The sequence below is a fragment of the Stegodyphus dumicola genome, chromosome X1 (assembly GCF_044657685.1).
Source record: "Stegodyphus dumicola isolate Sdum_Otavi_A_Nest chromosome X1, ASM4465768v1".
NCBI lineage: Eukaryota > Metazoa > Arthropoda > Arachnida > Araneae > Eresidae > Stegodyphus > Stegodyphus dumicola.
The window spans coordinates 36,402,499-36,428,024 of NC_140780.1; the positions used below are offsets into that span (position 1 = coordinate 36,402,499).

The window sequence follows — 25,526 nt, forward strand, 5'->3', positions numbered from 1 at the left end:
GTATGGTGTGGTTTTTTTTTTTCGAAATATCCGTTCTCACACCCCAGTATGGAAAAGTCCTTTTCCAGCGAACATGATGTCACCTGCCTTTTAAAGCATTGTTTCAAAATGCGGTAGATGCTGCTCTGACAAGGAACTGAAGACGGAGGATTCAGCAATAAACTAATGATTGAATATGAGACGAATTTCCTCGAAGCCCTTAAGCATTGGCTACATAAGCTTCTTTAATATTAAGGTATACCATAAACGACTAATGGGAGCCTGCTCATAATCGCTTTTAATATGAAATTAATAATCGCGTGTAGTTAGTAAATTTGCAGGTTTCAGTATCGTAGGTTAAATAGAAGCTTCCGCGCCGCAATGGGAATGAAAATGACGAAAAAAAAACATATGCTTACAAGAGATAGGCAAATTCAGAAGATTCTTACTAAAGTTAGAAACTAAAGCCACTGGCTGGGATCATTAAATAGAAGAGACTTTTTATAGAACGTGAAAACCCCTCCAATAAATCTAATGATCAATGAAGGACGCTTTTTGAATAACTTCGGTTACAAAGATGGCGCAATATGTGATTTTTTGAACAGCATTGATGGACAATGGAGCATTTTTGAGTCCACTCCCCCTGAATGTAAACCTAAAGATCTTTAGTGCTTGATGTTAAGGCTTTCCTCATCTGATCGATGTATATTAAGATACATTATCAAAGAAGTCTAGATACCCCAGGAATTCTGGACTGATGTCCTTAAATATCGAACTATTTTAATACGAAAAAAACGACATGAAAATTAAATTCTTGACAAATTCGTGCAATTTTATGACTAATCAGTGGAAAAAATTGAAAAACTTTTGGCTTATTTTTTCCCTTCAAAACGGAAGAATTGTTTGTTTGTTTGTTTGTTTTCTTGTGTCGAAAGGAAAAGTTTTAAAGCTTGGCCAATAATATTAAAGTAAAATTCTCTGTCAATTGCAACCCCTCTGAAATATCGAAGTTCTTGGTCAAAAACTCAAACTTGCACTAGATATACTAGAGCAATATCATAGCCTCCATATTCAGCTTATATTAAGCTTCTCATTTTATTGCTTCTAATATTTTTCAAGGACAGCAGATCTCGGTGAATATTTTTTGATAACCTGTAACTCAGACAATTTGGTGTAATCTAAGCCGTTACCTCATAAGTACTCGAGAACACTTGAAGGAAACTGTTTGTAATTACTACCGTCATAAAAAGTGGAAAAATGACTGTATAGGTGTTATTTAGCATTCTGTATTATTAAAACGTGTAGGTAATATAAATTTTTAAGTGCACTTTCATATTTTGTAAATAACTTTATCCTGCTGTTGCAGTTTGAGAATATAGGCCGTGAAAAAGTACGATTGTAACTTATAATTATTTTGTATTTTCACAACTGCTAATACTGTAACTTACGCATTTTGATTTACTGAGTATCCATACTTTCATTAGAATCTAACTGGTAAACTGTAAAGAAATGTGATAGTATAAAATTAATCCATATGTTCCAAACTTCTAGCCCTAGAATATGAAATGTTACGGCTGTACAACTATAAATGAAATGAAGTCAATCTTTTCTATTAAGTGAATAGAATTAGATCATTTTTATGATATATCGTAAAATGTCATGTTTTTCGAGCTAATTTTTTACCTCTGAAGAGTCATGTATTTTCATAATGTTCTGTATTTATTATCGTTAAGTATGTATAAGTTTCTGACAATATTTGCATTTCCCTTTTCTTCCCTCTAGCTTACGGAAATTTAGCGAACATCTTGAGTAGCAGAGGTCAGAAAGAAGAGGCAGAATGGGCTTATAAGAAAGCACTCAGCTACCGTGCTAACATGGCTGATGTTAGATACAATTTGTAAGTTCCTATTTATTTATGTTTTTTTATCTTTTTTTTTTCTGGCATTAAAAAATAAAAATTTTGCTTTATTATCTAATTTGCTGTTACCTAAAACGCTTACTACATAGCAGGATGCAAAAGTTTGGAGACTTGAATGCTTAGAGAACGTGTATATATGCAGCATAGCCACAGGATTAGGGCTTCAGCATTTTCATTCAGTTACATCTCATGAGACCTACTTATATCTCAGAACTCTGAGCTGAGGGATTTTTAAATGGCGAGTGTGAGAAGTACGTTCGTTGAGACGAACGTGAGCTTTAATTTCCGTTTATGCTTTCACAAATATCTAACCCAAGAAATATTGAAACGAATTTACGATGCTATCTATCTCATCTGAAAGACTGTTGTGTTGTTGTGACTTGTATGACACTGACATCAGAACAAGCCCATAAAATACATCGTGGCAAGGATTGCAAGTTTGCGCCTGTAGTTGGCAAAAGCCTTGAGCACCATATAGGTGACAGCACGACTTCGCTCATTCTCCCCCCCCAATTTTGATGGAGAGCATTCCTGCGAGACGGGTTCGAGAGTCTCCCATACCTTTTTTCCTACTTCAAGCACTCAAGAGGACTTCTATGACGTTAAGTGAGTGGCAACTGGCAAGTCGCCTTTAGTACATGCTACCTTCATGAAGTCTTCTATGCACAGTTGACTTTGACACCAGCCTTCCGGTGGCCGCAAATTTAGAGTGTCCCCATGTCACACAGACACTATACATTTACAAGCATCTGCGCTTTCTCCAAAACTCGAACCCCGACCCTTCGGTACAGCAGTTAGAGTAACTAACCACTACAGGTTGGGCGACTCTGAAAGTCTTAAATTACCATGAGCTTTTTTATAGTTCCAGAGGAAAGGTTGCTGTTACAACAAACAGCAGACAATCTAGAAACTAACTGTTTTTGTTATAATATCCGGAACCAAATGTCAACTTATAATAGTACGGATACTCAACATGAACCGAACTTGTCAATACATTTTCTAATGCATCTTGATGGAAGAAGAGGCTGTATATATGGAAATGGCAGGTGATATCATAATAGCTGCCGACAACTACCCCAACTCCAAAAGCATAATGGCTGAATCACAAATGTTTTATTTCGCCGATTTGTTATTTTGAGAATTGCAGCCTAAACAGCCCCTTCACATACACTCTAATACACTGGTTATCATAAATTAAGGAACAATTACAAAAGTGACTGTTATTCAAAATGTTACTTGTAAAATTTAATGAAACTGACCCACAATATAAAACACATAGTATAGTACAAAATAACGTGAAAGAAACTACCGAAGAGTTATGATGCTATAGAAGTTAACATATGCATTTAATGAACGAACCAGATGAGTCAGTTTGTTTGGTATAGAAACATTACCTTCAGTATCGAGTATGACATCCGCTAGACGCAAAACAACACATACAGCGATCTGCGATGATGCCAGTTATGAAGTCTATCAGTTCCGTAGGAAGTGAGAGCCATTGGTTTTGTAAAGTAGTTGCAAGCGTGTCAAGGGCCTAAATAGGACGACTGGGAGCACCTATACGTCATCCTAAAGCCCCCAAACATGTTCGATTAGATTCGGGTCCGGTGATCGAACTGGCTGTTCCATGCACTGAATTGTTTGCTTTTGAAGATAATCATCAACAATGCGAGCACTGTTCAGTCTAGCATTGTGGTCCTGTATCAGAAAATTGTCACCTATTACCCCGGCATAGGGTTGCACATAAGTATCAAGATGTCATTTCTATAGGCCTAATCATTCATGAAAAGACATGGAGATCTGTGCGTCCACCCAAAGAGATACCATCCCAAACACAGACACTGCCTCTTGGGCATGCATCTCTATCACGGATGTTTGACAGATGATAACGGGTTTCATGTCCTTTCCAAATCAAAGAACACCTACTATCACTTTGGAGGCTAAACCTAGACTCATCCATAAACAGGATAGCTCTCCACTGAACAGTTGTCTAGCGGACATGTTGATATGCCCACCTCAAACATTCCCTTCTATAACGTGAAGTGAGTGGCACGCAACTGACTAGTCGCCTCGCGTACATACCACCTTCATGAAGTCTTCTATGCAAGGTTGACGTTGACACCAACCTTCCAGTGTTGACCCTGCAGAAAAGGATGATCCGAGTCGAGTCGGAGTTGAGGTTCTATTCCTTCGTGCGCATAACAACAAACATCGCTCATCAGTACTCTTCGTAGCGTTTGACTATCCGTGGCTGAACCTCCTGGATGCCGCCGAATCTGTGGTTAGAAATTGTTGCTTAAGTTTATAAACCACAGAAGGACTCGCATTTAGCCATCTGGCTATTTCTATCTGATTTTGTCTTGCCACTAGTCTTCCAATAGCTCTCCATCGCAGTTCTTGGGGCAAATGGTGCCTGGAGGTCATTGTTATAAATTGGCTATCCCAGATTTCTTATCTCAGTATCACAGCGAATTTTCCAAACTTGCTCTGAAACATGCAATTTTATGCTCATCGCAGATGACGTAATTCGATTCCAGCACCACTAATTTGCATACTGCAGTGTTATTCAGCAATTCTTATTTGACGACATATTTAATACGGACGGGCTCCTTTTTGAATGATTTATTGTTATATTTCTGGTTTTCCCTTATTTTTTTAAAACCAATGTATTTGCCTTCGCTTTGCAGTATCACTAAGAAGCTGGAAAAGCAAATTTTTTTTAACTGAATCTCAAAGAACGGAATTGCAGATGAGTTTCAAACAATTTTGCAGCGACCAGAAGTATGGTTTGGGGAAAAGAATCTTACTTTTAATTTTAGATTCCTATAGTGTTCTAATATACTAACATATATACCGTATTCAATTCTCAAACATTTGTATCCAAGCATATGTAATTGTTTCGCTAATAGGTCAGATTTTCAAGTTATTTGGGAGTTTGTAATTCTGAGAACCCTGAATTGAGAATTTCTGACTTAACTTCGAAGTTCTGGAAATATTATGTTTTCATAAAACTTGTAACACGCTTTTTAAAAAATATTTCATTCATTTTAGGGGGATACTACTTCAAGAACAAGGTCGATATGAAGAAGCACTGTTTAGTTATAAACTAGCCATACAGTTCAGACCGCGTCTAGCGAGTAAGTTCACTTTCAGTTATTTTTAATAAAGTAGTTCGTATATAGTTTATATATATATATATATATATATAATAGATGAGGAACATTATATATATATAATGTTCCTCATCTATTACAGAACTATGTATAAAGAATTCTTTTTTAAATGAGGAAAGAGCGCTCTGATAATTTAATTTGTAATTTTTGATAGGTTTTATCATTTATCTTTTGCATATTTAAAGCAGTATATTTAGAAATATTTAAACTGATGTTTTAATAAATAAGTGCTACTGAAGTTTTATCCTGAATAATCTATTATAATATATAGAAAAATTTAAAATTTAAAGTTTTCATTAACTTTACATTATATGCAAGATTGCTTACATTTGAAATATGAATAACACCCCACCCCACTGTTTTTTGAAGATAAACAAGCTTAAACATAGATATACAAATTTTATTACTCTTTTTTAAGATAAAGAAATCTAAACATAGATAAACTAATTTTATTTTAAGGTTTATTAATTTTAAAATTAAAACAATGGTACAATAAAATGAATTAAATTACATCAATAACCTTCAGAAGGGAGAGAAGGAGGAGGAAATAATTACTTGTTTTAAAAATAATGCATAATTGTGAGTGATATAATTAATGTCTAGAGCACTGAATGTAAAAATCGTACTATTTTGACTGAACATAAAGTGATTTATAATAGAGCAGTGAATTTCATTTCCCTCTATTTGAAAGTTTAAAAGATTGTATTAAAATAGTATAATTATTTTATATCCAAAATATACAATTCGATACTACAACAAGAAGCTGAAATTATTGAAAAAGACATAAATTTTTGAAAGCGATGCTTCCCTCATTTTTTATTCTTTGCAGCTCGTGAGCTAAAGCGCTCTAAAACAGGAAAAAAAACCTACTAAAAAATGAAGAATATTCTAATTACACTCCTAATGGAATCATTTGCGCTTTTTCTAGCATCCAGGATTTGTATCTGTCTTCACTCTACAATTTAGATACTTTAGGAGCAAAATATTTCTTGTTTTTATGACCATTATTCTTTCGTTATGTCCCCCTCAAGAGAAGGTCCAGCATTTCTTTTGTCGTTCGGGATTATTAAAATCCTTTAGCGCCATCTGCTGGAAGCTGATAAAGCAGAATTATTGGCGGAGAATAATAATAATAATAGAGGAACCGTACAAGCGGAATTACGTGATAACCTAATAAATTCCTCTAAATGTCAAAGCATAAACTATATTAACCAACATGAAACTAATAATTTAAGAGGTATCATCCTGCTTTGATTAGCCATATTATCCATCTCAGCCTGATGACTAGACAGTTACTGCTTCATTGCTAAGCCCCAGGCAAACTGCAAAACATGGTTTAAAAAAAGAAATTGTCCTACTGAACTTTGTTGCAAGAGAAAGCTATAAGAGTTTCTTAAGCACTTCAAATGGAAAACATTTGCTTTTACATTATGTAGATTTAATATAGATTGAAAAAGGAGGAGGCATATGTAAGTATATAAATACTATTAGGCTTAACCGTGAGAGAAACGTTAAAAATAACTATACCCTTGCCTGGAATCGAATCATGGATCTTTCGGTTCCTAACTGTAGGTATTAACAACTACATCAAAAGTGCACACACAAAGCATAGTATTTATCGCAAACAACTTTAAAATATTATTATTTAATGTATGTATAAAGATGAGGAGGCCGAGCAATTTTCTATAATGTTATAAATAAGTAAGAGCTAGATCTATGGAAAAAATAAAAAAAAAAATGAAAATGCTAAATTGTGAGATCAAATATAAATATATCCCTAAGTAAATAAGAAAAAAAAAGTAGAATCATATGACCAAAGATTTTCCTTCGGGGCAGGAGAAGTTACTCAAGCAATTCACAGCTGAAAGAGCTGTCTAGTTACGAAAGTAAAAGTGACTAGTAACAAAAAAATTTAATTATTAATATACAAATTAATCAGTGCAAATATTATTAAAGTATTACAGTGGAACTGACACCAATAGACAAGAAAAAAGCAGTCGTAAAAGAGATAATGAATTCAAAGCAGTTCTGCAGAAACGAAGCAAGTAAATACACGTAGAAAACGAATAATGTAAAGTGAAGCAAGAATAAATAAGTAAATGAAAATAGAAAATATAAATAAATTATAAGTACCTCATTGTAAAACCTTTTTATTTTACAAAACGACCGGACACCAATGCTCTTCAAACATTGGTCGGAAATGACAGAACTCATCCTTAATTTATCAGTTTCATCTTCGAGGCACACCGATATTACACCCGTCAGAAGGGTGGAAGGCAGGTGCAAACACCATGCCTTCTCCGAGATTCGATCCCATGGCAAACGATATGACAGCCGGTACCGCTAGCCACCATACCGAATACGAGGGCATTCTAGATAGAAAGAACTGAACGCTGAACAGGGAAATGGAATCTGAAAAACTTTGAATGTGTTTACTAAAGTTGATGCTAAACAATGAAATATGAAGTTGTAAGACTTTAACCCTTTCCGGCACACTACCTTTTAAAGTTGGAATTTCGATAGAAAAAAGGTAGGCAGTTTAATTAGGCCTAGAGGAGTACAGAAGTAAAATTTTGTAAAGATAGCACTTGTCGTTTTAATTCTGTGGGTGTGCCCGAAGCGGGCACACTGATTGAATAGAGCTTCGAAAAGAGTGCTAAAACGAGCATTGCTGGGAAGCGCGTAAAAGAGTAAGAGATTTTGTCTACGATTAAAAAACCCTAGATTCTGAATACCATAGAATATTTAGTATTACCTAGGGTGTGCCACGGGGAGATCTGCTACTCTACACCGCCCTAAAAAGCTCATTTTTTGTTATATGATGATTACATGCTTATGAATGGAAAAACGTAACTTAGGTATATGATATTTACATTATTTACATTTTATCTTTACACTTTAGTCTATTTCTTTCATCGTGGTACTTTACGAAGAATGTGACACCACCTTTAAAAACGCACAACCCAATATTGCCTGTTTTGCACATATGCTGGGATCCGTACCAGATTCACTATCTGAAAGCAATTCGTGTAGCACTTTCATCCGTTTGAAAAATAATTAAAAATCCAAAAAATATAAACTAATATTATATCTACAACTTGAAATTGCAAACTATAAAATGAAAATATAAATGCCTACAACTCAAACCTATTAAATGTAGCGCTAAGAAAACTTCTTTGAACCAAAGCGGAAGAGAAAAAGAGAACTGCTCTACCAAACAGCTAACTGATAAAATTATCTCGGACCTGCAGAAAATCACACCAACAAATTTCTTATTTAATAACCAAACCTCCCCTCCAAAAAAAAAAAGGGGGGAAGAAGAAAGAAAAACACAGATGTGGACCCAACTTTCTATGTTAATGAGCTCACCGATGAGTTGTAGAGAAACACAGATACAGCTGCCTCTCAGTGACCTAGGCTCGCGGTGAGCCCAGTCTGGGAACACCTCGGTTCGCCGTTCGATTTTAAACAAGATTTCAATTTAAAAATTTAAAACTAATATAGAATAAGGAGATTAGAATACAGCCAAAAAATAACATAGAAATTTCATTTTCAAACAATTCCTTTTATACCCTAAAAGAAATCTGGAAGATTTCTTTGAAAAATGAGGGTCTTAAGAAACTAAACATGGCTAAAATACAAGGACTGGTTTGTGTTGAGCTGCCATCTATAAACAAAGAAGGTTCAGAGTAACCTATAGTAACCTTCAAATCCTTTTTCATTCAATTTTTCTGTGCGTACAGAAAGAAATTTTTAGGTGTGCCCAAGCCGGGCACACAGTGCCGCAAAAGGATAAACACAAAGAGTGCAACAGTTTGCCGCTGAATAAAGAAATGGGAGCTTTAAGATTTAAATTTTTTATATTCTGCTTTATTTATAACAAATGATGAATCGTAAAAGCATTGAACATTCAACAAATAAGAATATGATTAATCAGTCAACAATATATTTCAAGCAACTGTCATTTTGGAATCTAAACCGCAAAGAAAAAATTATTTCGATGTAGCTTTATAATTGCTTTTTGATCTAAAAGAGGTAAGTTGATATTTGGAATAAATCGTTTATGTATGAAAACATGGTAACTAAGACTCCACGCAAAACATGTGGGGATAAAAAGACTACCTGGATTTTCTAATCAGATACTATATTTTTTAAAATTTTAATATGTTACAAGAATAAGGGAAATAAATCCAAGAAAAATTAATTATTAATACATTTTGTGAAGATACAAATCAACCGCGAAATGACTGTTGCAGAGGTTTCGGACGGAGTTTAAATTTTGACTATTATATAGACAGAGCCTCTTTATTAACTTATTATGTGACATTATTTTTATGAACCAGGAATGGTGTATTTATTTATGGCAAAGCACACTAGGGCTATCTGCCTCAGGGGAGGGATGCCTTCGTGGAGGACTTTCTAAGGGTTACTGGCTCCTATACACGTGGGGAAAACCACGAAAACGCCCATGCAGCCAGCCCGTTCGCGGGATTTGAACCTCGGACCGAACTACCAGTGTTCAGCGACTTTACCGCTTGGCTGCTGGTGGGCCTATGAATCAGGAAAGCTTTCAGCGTTTAAATCTATTTAATATTTTACTAGGCATTTTTCTCTAGATGTAAAATTATTAATTTCTTTCACCTGAATTCAAACTACTTGTTATATCTTTGGTTATTGCTCCAAATTTGGTTTGTGGCACAGCTAAGTATATAGATTTTGAAATTCGAACTGGATTTAAAAGCAGATTTATTACATGGAGGTTTAATTTGAATTTACTTTACCCACTCATAAGTGGAGCCTTGTATTACCTTTGTTTTCATACAAAGAGACTGATAAATTAGAATGTAATCATTAAAAGAAATGCATGTCTTGCCTTAGCATCCAGTAGTTTTAGCTGATGGACAAAATATCACAAGAGACCAGTATTTTGCTTATCTCTAAGCTGAATCAGTAATTAATTTTTATGCGGAGATTTAAATTATTGAGAGTATTAGCTTCTCCTATGATGATACTCCACTGATATATTTGAATAATGTTAAGCATATTAATTCCTTCAAAATATTTTTAACACATTTTCGTGCCTGAAACCATATTTGTTTTTCAAAGTAAGGTTGCATTTAGAATTACTCATTAATAAACATGGATATTTATTAAAATAAATCTAAGCATTTTAATAAAATAATTGTTCCTGTTTTTCCTTCTCGCTTAGGGGGAAAAATTATACTTCCATTAAAAATTCTGAATTTACATAATTGAGCATTGAAATATACATTAAAAAAGTCTTTATCTCAGTAAAATTAAGTGAAATACTGGTCTGAGTATAGTAATGGATTACAGAAAGGTAGGTATTTTCTGAAGAAATAATACAGTGCCACAAACATACTTGGAGCTTTAACTTTACAGATGACTAGAAATTCTGCATGTAATTTTTATCTTCATTTTGCTGTTTATCGATTTATAAAAGAATAGATAACCTGCACATCAATACTTAATAATTAAAAATTTACTAAGTATCCACCAAAGATGCGTTCCACATTCACATGATAATTTTAAGAAAGATGTTAGAAGTTATTATTTAACTTAGACCCATCTTTCAGTTTGTAGTTCAGTTATGGTATCGTGGTTCACCAAAATCAGCTACATATACTACAGACATGTAACTCAGTGATGTTGCGATATATGTCTAGTTAAAAATAATGTACGTGCCCTTGTTTGAGCTAGAAACATATTACTGAATAGCGTAATTAATATTAATTATTAGCTAGCCACTCAAACCTTTTTAAATGAAAATGATTTCTTCTGTTAAAAAATTTAAAAAAACAGGCCACTGAACCGCAGTTTAAAAATTTAATAGAAGTTTAACATGCAGAATTTCACTAATCATTTTATTATACACCGATATGGCACATTTCAGCTATAAATGTATGTTTCATTTTAGTGGCACATTTGAACATGGGTCTGGTACTTGGAGTTCTGGGAAGAAAAGAAGAAGCTGCAGAGGTGAGTATAGTGAACTTGTGAGGAAATTTACAACTGAAAACCCGATTGGTTTAGAAACGTTTTTCTGAAGCATTAAAATACTTTGTTTTTAAATTAAAGAACGGATTTTGTAAATGACTGAATTAAAAACTATATTATTGTTTACTTTCGGTTTTATTATCTGTTAATTTGTCAAAGAATCTCTGTGAATGCTGTAAAAAGGTAAGTAATTATAATAGTTTTATAAACAACGTAATGTGAAATTTATACCTCTGGGAGGTTTTGAAGCGAAATTTAAATAGCTCCATTTTAGCTGAGAATTCGTCGATTCTAAAGGAATGACAGTTTGTGAAAATATGTGTCTTCAATGATAAACGATTCACGACCCAAAAGAATATGAAAAAAACTTCGAATGTACACTTATATTATTACATTATTTCGGCTTTGTAATCTCAGCCATACCTTTTAGAGTAGTGGGGGTAATGATAGCAGACATATCTTGCAATGTATATTAATTAATAATATTCTGATATCTGAGTTCAAAATTCGTGCGTAAAAGAATATGCGTATGATATTATATTTTCATTTCAACCAAGTACTGAAAATATAGACACAAATATTCAATTCAAATCTCCGCTAGCCGCCATACCATGTAGAGTAGCAACGATACTTATCATATACATAGTTTGCTTATCAATCAAATCAAACATTGCTTATCATACAAATGTTGAAAATACAGACAACATTATTAAAATAGTTCTAGAAATACCATTCGAAATTAATATTTCATATTCTTTGTTTTCGCAGCTTAATTTCAAATTAGAAAAGAGAGGAAATTGTTAGTGGAAGGGAAAGGAAAGAATTTTAAATATTGATTTCTGCTGAAGTGAAAGTCTAATATTAGATTATGTAAACAAAATTTAGTAGAGTAAAAATAACAGTTAGAAAATAATATCTTTAGAATAAGATGCATATGTGATAAATATTGAATACGAAGGCTGCTTACTTATTCTTATAGGAAGAGTCAAGATAAGAAAGAAGTTCTGAAGAATCGCTTTCCTTATTTTTATCAGTCGTTTCGTTTTTAGGTTAGTAAATGATATTCCGTGCCTGTGTAATCGCTAATTTCTAAAATTAGAACTTCCGGAGCCTATGGAATGCCTCAAGTACGGCGAAGAATAAATAAATAAAACAATAAATAAATAATTAAATAAAATATAAAAAATATATTTCTAAATAAATTATGATTAGTAGAAAAATAAATTTATATAAACTAATGCATCCAAAAATTGAAATGGAAAAAAAAAAAAAAAAAAAATGTAATGTAACACAATGAATGATAAACAAAGCTTGGCACAACAAGGCTGAAACGGAAGTTATTTGAACAGTATTCCTTGCGGTCAGATAAAATAATCTTCTTTATTTTGGCTTCCAATTCGTTTAAGGCCTTGTCGATGAAATGAGCAGAGTTCATAAATGTTCCTCCTTCTGAAGAGACAGCATTTCGTAATGGAATATTTGTTCCTCAAGAACTCAGTTTTCCTCGTATTTTGCTGTTCCGAGCAAAAACGACGTACTGAGCAACTAACATAAATGTCAGTTTTACTAACTGCTAAAAGAAATACTATATTAAGAACCGAATTCCCTGTTCATATTGTCATTCAGTTATATAATAAAGTACTGAGGCTTGTTTTATTTAAGGCTGCAGCGGGCTTTGGCTGCAATTAAAAATTCGAGATACAGGAGCTAGGTTGCAGCGGTTGAATTTAAGTCCTATTTTGAACTATTTCAGTGTGCTTAAAATGACAGCTTGTACTGTATTGTTTTTAAATCAAGTGAACTATTTCATACTTCAGTATGAAACAGTTCACTTGATTCACTTGATAATCACTTCATTCGCTTGATAATTTAAATCAGACAGAGCTTGCAGCTGTATACTTTCAATTAGATTTCCTTTATTATTGAAAATCTGTGTTAGATTTTCAGCTGGAAAATTATAAATTATTAATTCTGAATACAAAAATTTTAAAATATATGTGTTGGCGTCGGATGTAATACATAATCATATTGCTAATGAATATTAATATTTTTTACCTTCTTTAATCATATAAAAATAAAGATGGTGCGTAAAAAATAACCGGTGAGCAGGATCATTTCGCCATTGTTGCGCCATTGCCACTTTCCCTTTTACATATTTTTAATGAGAATAAATACACAAATAGTAACTGGAACTCGAAGGGGTAAGCGTAATCAACCCTTGAACATCTGGGTATACTTTCCTTACTGCCAGGTTTCTTAGAAGGAAGAACAAAATCTATCGAAGTTTCCAGACTCTGATTTGATAACACAAACGCATCTAGTTTGTGGACGACTGAGAACCAAATTATGTGTTTGGTATTTAGCAAGTGGATGAGGAAATACTCGAAAGCTGATTGAGTATTAATTTATTAATGACTTTAAATGGAGTAGCTGATGTATATAACATAATTAAAGAAAATTATTCTCCTTTATTGTTGGACAAATTATTAGATGAATTAAATGCTATAACTTTAGCTACTATCTGGTATCTTAACACGAGCGAGGCATTTATGTATAAAACCAATAATTTTGTAATAAAGTGTTTCAGTAATTAATTGCTTGAAACTAATCAAGTAGAATCAAACAAATAACCTTGATAATACAACGTCTTGCTCTCATTCAGTTATATTCTATAACATAAGGCTCCCTCAGACGCATATCGGACTTTATTCGTTACTAAGGCAGAAAAAGATTGGTATTATTTTATATAAAGATTGGTATTATTTAGATGATGACAAAACAGTTGAGAGTTATTTTACAAATATGAGGACATTCTAAAACAACTGGTTCCTGTTCAGGTTACGTAGGGAGAAAACCACAAAATCCCTCATGTAGCCAGCCCTTTCGCCAGAACAAGGCCGGGTAAAACTACCAATGACAACGACTTTACCTCTCAGCCTTTAGTTAGTCGTGAGGAAGTTTAATCAAATCGAAGGATAAATCTTTCTCTACTGTTGGGTTATTTAGAAAACAGACAACCCTGTTACAAACGAAATAAAAGAGGAATAAAAATTTTTTCATGAATACTAGAATGGCCTAATGTAAAATCTTTTCATTTGTACTTGTCAACATAGGCAATGAACTGAGATTAAAGCGTACTATAGAAAGGTCGCTAGCTTTTTGCGTTAAAGATGCTGTTTAATGTATGTTTGGAGACATGTTCGAAATCTTCATTTTTTAAAAATTAAAATTTAGGTGTTATCACTTTGTTTACTCGAAATAAACAATGCACGAATCAGTCTTTCTTTGATTATGCCTTTCTAATCTTATTCATTACAAACTGTTAATTTTATGGCATTAAAATAATGCTAGTAACATAAGTTGTGGGACTGTTGGAGGGGAGTGAGAAGATCATAGATTCTGAAAGAGAATTTCAGGGAGTACCCCCTAATTCTAAAATCTTGTTAAGGGGTACACGAAAGATCTTGAGAACCGGTTATTTAACGGATTTTACGAATTTTGCATGACTCTTTATTATGAAGTTTGTATAAATGAATTTATTATAATCTGTGATCTCGAAATAATTCTACAATTTTAATTTCCTCTTTTAATTAAAAAAAAAAAGAAAAAGGAGAAAACGGAAAGGAAAAAGAAAAAGATGGATAGAAAGGAAAAACAAAATTTAAAAAAAAAAAAAAAAAAAGAAAAAGAAAAGAAAAGAAAAACGCACTCTTAATTTCTATTTATTTTAAGACGATTTTCTGCATACAGAATTAACGATAAAATTTATTGCTATCATCAGAAATTAATTTTAATCTTTGATCTTATACCTATCCTTATATTAAATATATTTCGAAATTTACGTTTTAAAATAGTGATACGTCATTTTTAGATTCTGACTGACTGAATGCGAAAAAATGGGCATCGTTTTTTACATCATTTCTAAATCAAAAAGCAAAATTTCAAAAAAAAAAATATTTGCTCATATCTGTTTGAGAAAACAATTTTATCGAGCAAATGGCGCACATAATGTCTACTCGCGGACAAAAACAGTTACACAGCTTGAGGAACAGGGTCATTGCTGTGAATTCTAAGCGCACAATAAACATTTCTTCCGCATATATTTGCGAAAGTGTTTCTTCTAAAGTAAAATGTCCGTAGGGACATTCAGTTTGTAGCAACACCGGCGTTATGTGAGTTATGCGCTTCTTTGCATAATGGATTACTTCGTATTATTGAATGTCGCGCAAAAATGTGCTCTTCTTTTGGAATGAGTCTGAGCAGCATATTCTTTAAACAGTTCCGTTTTAGAGACAAGAAATTGATGTGCTGGATGTGATGTTCTCTAAATGGTGTGTCATATTGATTTTATTATCAAAAATTGGAATATTTTGCAGTTATGGTAAACGTTCTTTAACAGTAAGACATAATACTCAGAAACCCTATTTGAATATTACTTCAGTATTAGTGTCTGATGAATTTATGCTTGAATGCTTTACTAAACTGCAAATGGGTAGATGCCAAGGAAATGCAGAAGAATAACTGATGGTCATAAGCAAACTAATAATATAAGAAGAAAACTCCCGAAATAAATAATAAGAACTCTCCGATGCATTGACTACAAATACATCTCTCATAGTTAGCTACTTCTGAAAATGCCAGCGTTTCGTAGATGGCAACCCCCCCCCCCCAAAAAAAAGCATCGGTACTGAAAACCACATCTCTGAAGCAACCATTATTACATAACATCCAAAATCATATGCAGGCGAGGATGGTCATTTTAGGGAATTTTCACTTTACTATCATTATATATTTATATGTTACGGTGAAACACCGAAATCTGGAGAATGTCGAGTTTCACCGGTGAATGTCAACATTCACATAGTCTCTTGGTGTATGTCCGAAATATTTTCCAAATACTCTTATTTCTGACTTACACCGGTCAATGTCTACATTCACCATGTACTAATGGTGAATGTTGAACATATAACGATATTATATTTTCTTCTCCGTAATTCAGTCGCGAATAAACGCACTTGAGACTTGAAATAAGAACTTAAGAACATGAGAACCTAAAACGCACAATACATTCAAAATGAGAAAGGAAAATAATAGAAGTTAAAAACTTACTTAATTATACATTACGTTCTAAATGAGAAAATAAAATAACAGTAATAAAAAACTTACTAAATTATGTCATTCAAATCTTATTTATTGCAACAACTTAAACTATTATGGCACTTTATGACCTCTCTTTTCGACTTTCACCAGAGCATATATGTGATTGTCGACATACACCGGTGAGGGTCCGAATATACAAGAATGTAGTGAAATATTCGGTCTTTCACCGACGTATTTGGTGAATGTTGATATTCTCCGGTGAAAGTCGACATTCTGCAATTTCAGTCTTTCACGGTAACATATATATATATAAAATTAAATTCATAGATGTCTACTGATCGATTTACACTCCTTTCTAACCTTATTACACTTTTCTTGAAATAACTGCCACTATTGCTTGTTTCTTGTTAAGTAATAATAGTAATAATAATGATAATTGTAATAGTAATAATAATAATAGCAGTAGTAGTAATAATAGTATCAGTAATAATAATAATACGAGTTACTTGTGAACCCACAGGTGTCCTTGTAAAAGGTAATATAAAATTTACCACTTAGGTCTCTTCACACAGTAATCACAATACGTCGATATTATCTTTCAATTAAGACTTGTAGAGACATTACGTATTTTTTGGAAGCAGGCAAGATGAAAAATGAGCAATCGCCTTCGCCGGGAATCGAACCACGGACTTCTAGAATACCGGCCCAGCGTGGTGTGCAGACTACTACACCACGAAGGCACGCCAAGAAGGTAGGAGAAATACATTATATACTCCCCCTTTTAAAGGGCGACTGAGGTTTTAAAAGTACCCAATCACCAAATCCTGGGTGGGGAGAAATCATCATTCAACATCTTTTCAGTTCGGGCGCCACTGTAGCGACTTTAGGTATTTTGGAAGCAGGCAAGATAAGAAATGGCTAGTCGCCTTCGCCGGGAATCGAACCACGGACTTCTGGAATACAAGCCCAGCGTGCAGACCACCACACCACGAAGGCACGCCAAGAATGAAGGAGAAATACCTTATAGACTGACCACTGTTTTTTTAAATCGAAGTAAATTTTAATTTCTGTTACAATTATCTTGTTCAAGAATGTATTTTAAAATGGTATTTTTATTACTTATTAATTTTTTTTTTTCTGATACTACTGCTTTCTTACTGAGGCCAAAACAAAATTGGAAAGATTGGGCAACTCTTAAATAGAAGCTGAAACTGATTAAGATTTGTCATTTAAGAAGGACAAAACATTTGACCTCGTAGGTTGCAGCGATCACAACACAGATACTGAAACTGGAAATTCGTAAAATAATAAATATATTTATAATGTAGGTACTTTCTACTTTTGTTCCAAGATCAGAATGTTACATAATGGAAGATAAACATGTTTAGACCACTATACACTGGTAATTTGTCCTACGTTCTGCTGACTGGATCAGAAGAGACCTAAATGATACTAATGTATATAGCACGGTATTTAAGATTTTGGATGATCATCAACGCGCTCAGCTTGCATTATAGTTTTGCACCGCAGTGGGGCAGAAATGAAAAAGCTGACATTACAAATTTACGCTTGCAGATATTGCGCGTATTTGGGAAGAAAGAATTGCTTAATCAACCATCGAATGGTTAAATAATTATTCTAAAATATCAATGACAGGATTCTTTAACCTTGTTTGCATACATTTTTCTATAAACTGTGTACGTCACTTATATTTCTCTTTTGCTTGTCAAAGGATTAAAAGAAGCATGAGGTATATTAGGAATGAAAGAGATGTTTAAGATTCTTCAGATAGTATGGGATGAGAGAATTCCCACCAACTTCAAATTAAATTCAACAAAACGAGATAACCTATTTCGATCTTTTAAGTTTACCGAAAAGATTTTAAATTTAAGCTATTTCAGCTTTTAGAGCGATTAGGTATTTATCGGAGTAGGAACATGAAAAATCAGCAATGCGCTCACCGGATTCGCACTCGAGTCTTCCAGTTGCTCACTATATATGCTAACAACTACGCCCCCCCCCAAAAAAAACACGTGGCGGGGAAGGAGAAAATTCCTTATATTCTTCTCCACTATAAGGGCAATTGGGGAGGAAGAGAACCTCCTGCCAAAATCAACTGGTGAAGAGTTAACTTTCAACGCATTTTATTCCGGGGGCAGAGAGTCATAATTATTTGAATCACGGACGCATGGTATTTCTACGATGTTCTCGCCGGGATTCTAACTTCGAACCTTCTGATGTTGGTGGGGTATGTTTCCACATACAACACTAAGGCACGCCGTGAAGCAGGGAAAATTTTCCTTAAATTAAAAATTATTCATAAACTGAATTCCTGGCCAGCAAAGCAGCAGAAACTAACTTGTAAATACTTTAATAATTATTCTAATAAAATGTAGTGAATGACCTCAGATTTGATATATTTCTGCACGATATGATATTTCTGAATTAAAGTTATTTCTTCATTTCAGGTTTATAGACACTGTGCAGAATTAGACAGTGCTGGTCTTAAAGATCCCAAAATGCACGAAAGTACTCGCATATCGGCTCTTTTCAACTTAGGAAGGCTGTATGCTGATGAAGGAAAATACGAGGTATTCATGCAATCTATCTTCTTTCTTTCCTTTTTTTATCTTTACAAGCTATATTATTTTAAGATATGCAAATGATATTCAGAATCTATAACGAATGCATTCTAACCGGTTCGACTTTCCATAAACAGAAATGGAAAAGTCCCTTCCATGAAAAAGGAACTAATAGTAAGAAAGCTACCATAGGCGAGGAAAATTACTATGATGTTATTTTCAATAAAATATGTACTTCCTCCGATTTTAACTTATTTCGCACAGGAAAAATATTTTGTGTGCTTAATAATTCTAGCAATGCGGATAATATATTTGAGAAAATAATTAAACGGGCTTCTTTCTAGAATATCCAACCCCCATGCGGAAAAGCAATTCTGTAACTAAAATGGTTCTCTATTTATTCTCTCTATGTTAAAATAACATTTACTTTGTTAAGTCACATGTATTGATATAAAGCCTAAGATAAATGAAATAACAACATTATGCTGTTAAGGTATTTATTAAGTAAATATATTTAGACTTATTTAATAAATAAGTCTAAATAGACTTATTTAATAGATGCCTAAACAGCATAACTGATACTGGATGAGAGTTGTGTTATTTACCATATTTTAACCTAATATAAACTTAATCTACTATCTGTATATAACTAGAATGTGCATAAGTTGAACGCATTATGTTTTTTTATATTGTTAAGTTTTTAGAAAAGGATTATCTAAAAGTTGATTGTTTTCAGATAATTCGAAGTAAAAAACACGACATGGCTTTAATATTTTAATTCATTTTTGCATTTATCTTATTTATCTTTTCTTATTAATTTATTTACTTTTTAAATATATCTATTTCTGCTTCGGCTCAAGTTGCTTAGTATTTAAACTATAAAGAAGAATTTAATTAACCGGATTTCATCCTTTTATTGTATCGTAATTTTTCTTTTAAAAGGCGGTCAGTTACGCAATTTCTCCGCTTTCGAACTCTAATGTTAATTTGCTTGTTCCTTTGTTTGCCATATTCTAAATCAATTCAGAATACTAAAAAACGTGAAGGAAAATAAATTAATATTCAGAATTCGAAACAAGAAAATGTGCTAAACTAACAGCAGATATGAAAAGAATTTAACCTTAGTATTAACTTAATTACATAAAGAATGTTAGCAATTAACTTCTAAGTTAGAATGTGTAGAAAAGTAGGAAATTTACGCCAGACAAGTTTTAAGTTTTAAACTAAGTACCCTGGAAAGCGTAAATTAAATTTACTTTTAGAAATTTTTTATTAAATACTATTTATTTTATTACAAGGTTACTTCCCTCTGTGCTTACTAAATTCTGCTTAAAACTTCCCAAATTAAATTTCGAAAGGAAGAACATAAACAGAATTTAATAAAGATTAATCAATTGTCTGAGAAATGCTACATAATTGGAAACAAAGTCTGGAAATTTATAAAATACTTTTAAATCACTTTATATATACTTGTCGCCTTATCTCATTTTTCATGTGCTTCAGCAGGGACATATAGTATGTTGCCTTTTACGTGGCATGAGTTACTGAAGTTTTGAAGTTTTTAATTTTAAATTAATTTAATTAATTAAACGAAATTGTAAGTCTCTAAACTCTAGGTTTTAAAGGAAAAATAAGCTAACAGAGAAAGTGTTAAAAATCTGTAGATTTTTTAACATTTTTTCCACTAATTTATGTTACAATATCTAGTTTAAGAATATATAAAAATAATCTGCAATGCTTATAATGTTTATTTTGTTAACTTAGAGAAGAAAACCTGTTTTAATAGGATTGAATTAAAATACTATAAATCCGTTAAAATATTTATAATTACTTTGTATTAGTTCAAAAGCACATATCTAAGTGAAATTCTATTTTCTCAATATTTGAGAAATTTTCAGAATACAAAATAGAAGACTAGCTTACATTAGCAAAGTTTTGTTGACTTTAACTAAATAATTTGAAAGAAGATTATGTTTTAGAAATTTAAATAAATTATGGGTTTACTTTTTTCAGTTGCACACATCGAGCATCTATAATAATAAAAGCAAGTGTAATGTGTCTGTCTGTCTGTCTGACCGAGCTCTCCAGCCAAATCTATCGCACGCAGGGACCTGGAATTTTTTATACGGAAGCACAAAGGGGCTGGCCACCAGACCTCGAAGCCCGATTTTCGATTTTTGAATTAGAAAAATTTAAAAAAAATTATTTATAATTAATTAATCACGTTTTTTTTGACTCACTGATATTATTATTTGTTTTCAAATAACGTTCGATTGTAACAATTGATTTCTTTATTCTAGCGTTAGTTTGCTGTTTTGACGATACATTAAATCGATTAATTACAATTCATTTCTTTTTTGTAGCTTGTGGGGGGGGGAGAGAGAGACAGTCTACATGTCCTACACTACTATTCCTGCGCTATTCACTTATCTGCATTTTCTAAATGCACGGGCAACGCCGGGCGGGTACACCTAGTTTAAAATAAAATGTTAAAACTGTAAGAAGTTTTCATTTATTTCTCTATTAAATTTGTAGCCGTTTGTTGTGGAAAAAATTTGTCATTAATCTTATCAAATTACAACATTATTCTGAAAATTTCTCATCGAGTTAATAGCACTTAATTCCTCTTAATAAATATTTGCTTTGCCATATTAAAAAAAAAAAAAAAAAAAAAAAAAAAAAAAACATTAAATTAGAGCAAACTCATAAGAATATAAATCTACTTTTTTTAAGACAGAATCTAGAAAAATTATGTCAAACAAATTTAATACCTGTTTACAAATACATTTCCGAGGATTATCCTATTCCACATTAAAACATGCATAATGAAATTCATAATTTAATTAAACAACATAAAAACCCGTTAAATGCATGAAAATGCTTAGAAAAAGACGCTTGATCTATATATGTTGTTTACAGGTAAAGGACAAATATGAAGGAAACTGTCTTGAAACCATCTCAAATAAGTTTCTCTAATTCAATCTTGAAAAGCAGTAAAGATAGTAATTTTTGATGAGATAATTCCCAACTTTATTTTATCTAAATATTGATATAGAATTATAAAAGACCTGGTAATTAATTTATCATATTAAAAAAAAACTGACAAAAGCTTTGCTATACCTCATTTCGCTGTGACAAAATTGTAAAAGAAATTTATTATACAACAAAAAATGCCTGCAAAAGTCACAGGTATCTCGATGTCTACGGAACACTTGAGAGTCGACTGAGAATGTGTATTTCCTCTCTTCACTTCAGTTTTGGGCAGCAGAGATAACTTTAAGCTGGGCTTTGGCACTTATTTAAGAATTTGAATTAAAAATGACAAATACGGCGTGAGAAGGCATACTTTCGGTTGCCTTCACTCGATTCACATCTATACTGACACAAATACATGATTCTTTCAGGTAATCATGAGCGAATGCAAGTTGGGAATACTGCCTTGCTGAGGTATTATGAATCTGCTAAACGTTACAGTCCAGTTTAGTTTTCCGACATAAGCTATCCCGAATAAGTAACATGGAAGTCAGAAAATTCGTCGATTATCTTAAAATTTTTACCTAAATGCGTTCAAGAACATCCTTTTATATGGGTGGAGATATCTTTATTAACCCTTAGAATACCGAATACTTCGCTAAGCTTTATGCGTAAAATACCGAAATGCCCGTCCCCTGCCGTCAGTTTCCTTCCCTCCCCGTCCATTAAAGCACAAAGAGGTGTGAAAATTTCAAATGGCATGTTTTCTACTTCTTCCTCACAAAGAAGCTTCCATCAGCAGTTTAGGACAAGTTGTCTACAATAAACCGACGTATTTGGGGAAATTGCACCTGGTACTGCATACCTTAGGGGGTGAAAAAAACAACATCGCAATCTCGGCCGTTTCGGGTGGTTGTCGTCGTTTGAATGAAAGGCCGATTAAGACGTTTTGGGTTTCAAAGGGTTAATATAAATTAGATTTATGAATAATGTACGTACTTTAGCTATCCGACGTATGATATTTAAAAGCCATTTCAGAAACACATAAAAATAAGCCTTTTTATAAAGGTAATTTTGACACATTTGCTTTTCTTAATAAATACCAATCAATATATTTTTGATATTTCTTCCAACTTCTCATCTGTTTTTATTATTTATTTAATTTTATTTTAAGTCAAATTTAAAGCTTTTAATTGAACGTTTTTGTGCAAATATATCGCTTGTTGTATGATGTCGATATAAGGAAATTTAAAGTATTCTAATTCCCTTTTCGCTCGTCTCTTTTAATCTTGTCTAGGAGGCAGTGGAAGTGTATCATGAAGCAGTTAAGAAGATGCCTGAACATTACCAACCACAGTCGCTCTACAACATGATGGGTAAGCGAACTGAATGATTTCAAATGGATATTTGACATTTGAAACTGATTTATAATTTATTTTTACACAAATTTCTAAAATAGTTGCAAATTTCCTTTAAAACAAACGGTTACTTGCTCAATGATAAAGGCTAATTGCTGAACTCACGTGATGGTAAAAGAAAAATTAGTTAAATCCATGAAATAGTTTTGCATCATTTTGAGCCTGTATAGCTATTAATATTAATCGATAAAATCTAGATAATTTTCCTTCTTTTTCCAGCGAAAAATATTCTTTTCTGAATCAGAGTCTTGCAAAATTACTGAAGCTTCAAAAGCTATATAAAGAAAAATTCAACTAGTTAGAAAATACAGAATTTTCTTCTAGTAGCATACATTTATAAACGCATTTAAAAAACGTTTATATTTCAGTTTTAGTACTGCTGCCAGTTGAAAAAGATGTGCTTTATGGAGTTTATTAGTATGTCTAATATAGTATAGTTAATAATACGGCTGCTGCCATTCATTTTCGAAAGGCAACAGTTGCATTAGTATTAAAATATAAAAACGTGATAGCAAACTTAGCTACAATGTGCATGTGACTAATTGGTACAATATTTAGACATTTTTATGTACCAGTCTATCAGATAAGATCCTTCAGATATGTCTAATATAAACATCGAAGTAAAACTGTTCGTTTAAATTTTTTCTATCTTCGTTTCAGGGGAAGCATATTTCAAACTAAGACAATTCGTTGACGCTGAGTTCTGGTACAGAGAAGCTTTGCGAGTGAAACCTGATCACATTCCAGCGCATTTAACATATGCGAAGCTACTTTCAAGATGGGTAAGTATCGTAATGGAAATGCTTATATTTTAAGTTTATTAACAGAATGTTCTTGATTAAAATTGCTAACCGAAAATTCACTGAAAAGGTAGTTTAAAGCAAAGCTTCATAAAAATAATGCAAATACGAATGAATTGAAATTAATGAAAGAAACATTTTCCGCATAAAAGATAATTAATGCAAAATGTAATTATTAAATACCCGAAAAAAATTGCTGATCTTAAATGCTTTGCCAATACTAGAGCAAAATTTACTGTGCTTTTTAATTATTTACGACTGCAATTAAATTTCAAAATTTGTTTTTATAACAAATCCAAATTTGCTTCATTTTGGGCAGTATATAAGCATTATATTTTGTTATATTTTCGGCAGTCACACTCAAATTTTCTATGAGGAGGAAACAAAATATATCTAAATTATTTAAAGAGAATATAGTATTTAAAGCGAAGTGCTTTCAGCAATTGAACACTATCGCTTTCTTCAGCTCCAAGTCAATGAAAAACAAGTACAATAAAAAGGTAGACTGAAGAATTTTCGGGAACATTTCAGTAGCTAAACAGCGAGCCGTGTATAATGAAGGGGAAAGAGAAAATAACGAAAAATCATAAAGCAAGTTTACAATTAATGTCGTTGATCAACGCAGATAAATTTTTCTTGTTAAAGAATATCTCAAATAAATTTCACTGAACGACTGAGAAAGTTTCTTGGATAATTTTCGCATGAACGAAAGTGAATTTTTTAGGCCAACAACGTTGTCCAATGTGTGATTTAATATGTATTTCCTTTAATCGAACTTAAGTTTCAGGTTCCTTGATGGGAAACTGTATAATTCATTTATTGTTCAGTGTTTATACAATACTGACGAAGAGCGCTATAAATTCCAGAAGAATTCATGTAAGCAATAAGGTCTTAGAGGACAGCGTATTTTATTTGTAGTAGAAAAAAATAATACGGAGGTTGAATTTCTTTGAAATACTCGCAGTTTCTAAACTGATAGTGGAAAAGAAAAGAAAAAAAAATATTATTATTAATAATTGGAGAAACAATATTTTTTATTAGAAATATTTTTTTAATTCCTTGTTCTATAATCTCAAACGAGAAGCCTTTATCCATTGCAGTAGCTTTCATATAGTTTAATTCCTGATCAAGATCTCTTTGAGGAATAAATTTTGAGTGCTCGGAAAACAAAAGTGTAAAGATAATATAACTTTTGTTTATAGAGTGACAGAAATCTGGAGTATAGTGGGAGACAATCTGAAAGAAATTTCCGATATGCTGATATCAAAATTACAATCGTTTCGAGTTTCTAAAATATTAAGGATGTAAAAGAGTTTGGGCATTTCAAGTTCGTAGCTGAACAGGAGGGCAGAATCTATAAATTCGTAACTGACAGAACTAAATAATATTTATTACCATCAAAGAGAGTGAAAGATTCACTGACATTAAAAATCTAAAAGGCAGAATTTAGTTTTTAAAATATTTTTGTTTCAAAGCAGTACATGAAGATATATCCGAATGGTTACAGCCGAAAACATCGCGGCAAAAACATCGCGGAAGAAAACTTCGCGGAGAAACCAACGCAA

The 25,526-nt window shown here is 32.5% G+C and overlaps 1 protein-coding gene across 3 annotated transcripts in view; it reads left to right on the plus strand.

The window, feature by feature from the left end:
• Positions 1 to 25,526, plus strand: part of LOC118184298 (protein O-mannosyl-transferase TMTC2-like) — a 797,990-nt gene that overhangs the window by 721,650 nt on the left and 50,814 nt on the right. For all 3 annotated transcript variants that reach the window (XM_085807157.1, XM_085807158.1, XM_085807159.1), the window contains 6 exons: positions 1,762 to 1,876; positions 4,949 to 5,034; positions 11,009 to 11,070; positions 18,657 to 18,779; positions 23,041 to 23,119; positions 23,822 to 23,943. In XM_085807157.1, the coding sequence (XP_085663283.1) occupies positions 1,762 to 1,876; positions 4,949 to 5,034; positions 11,009 to 11,070; positions 18,657 to 18,779; positions 23,041 to 23,119; positions 23,822 to 23,943 (587 nt within the window). The remainder of the gene's footprint in view (positions 1 to 1,761; positions 1,877 to 4,948; positions 5,035 to 11,008; positions 11,071 to 18,656; positions 18,780 to 23,040; positions 23,120 to 23,821; positions 23,944 to 25,526) is intronic.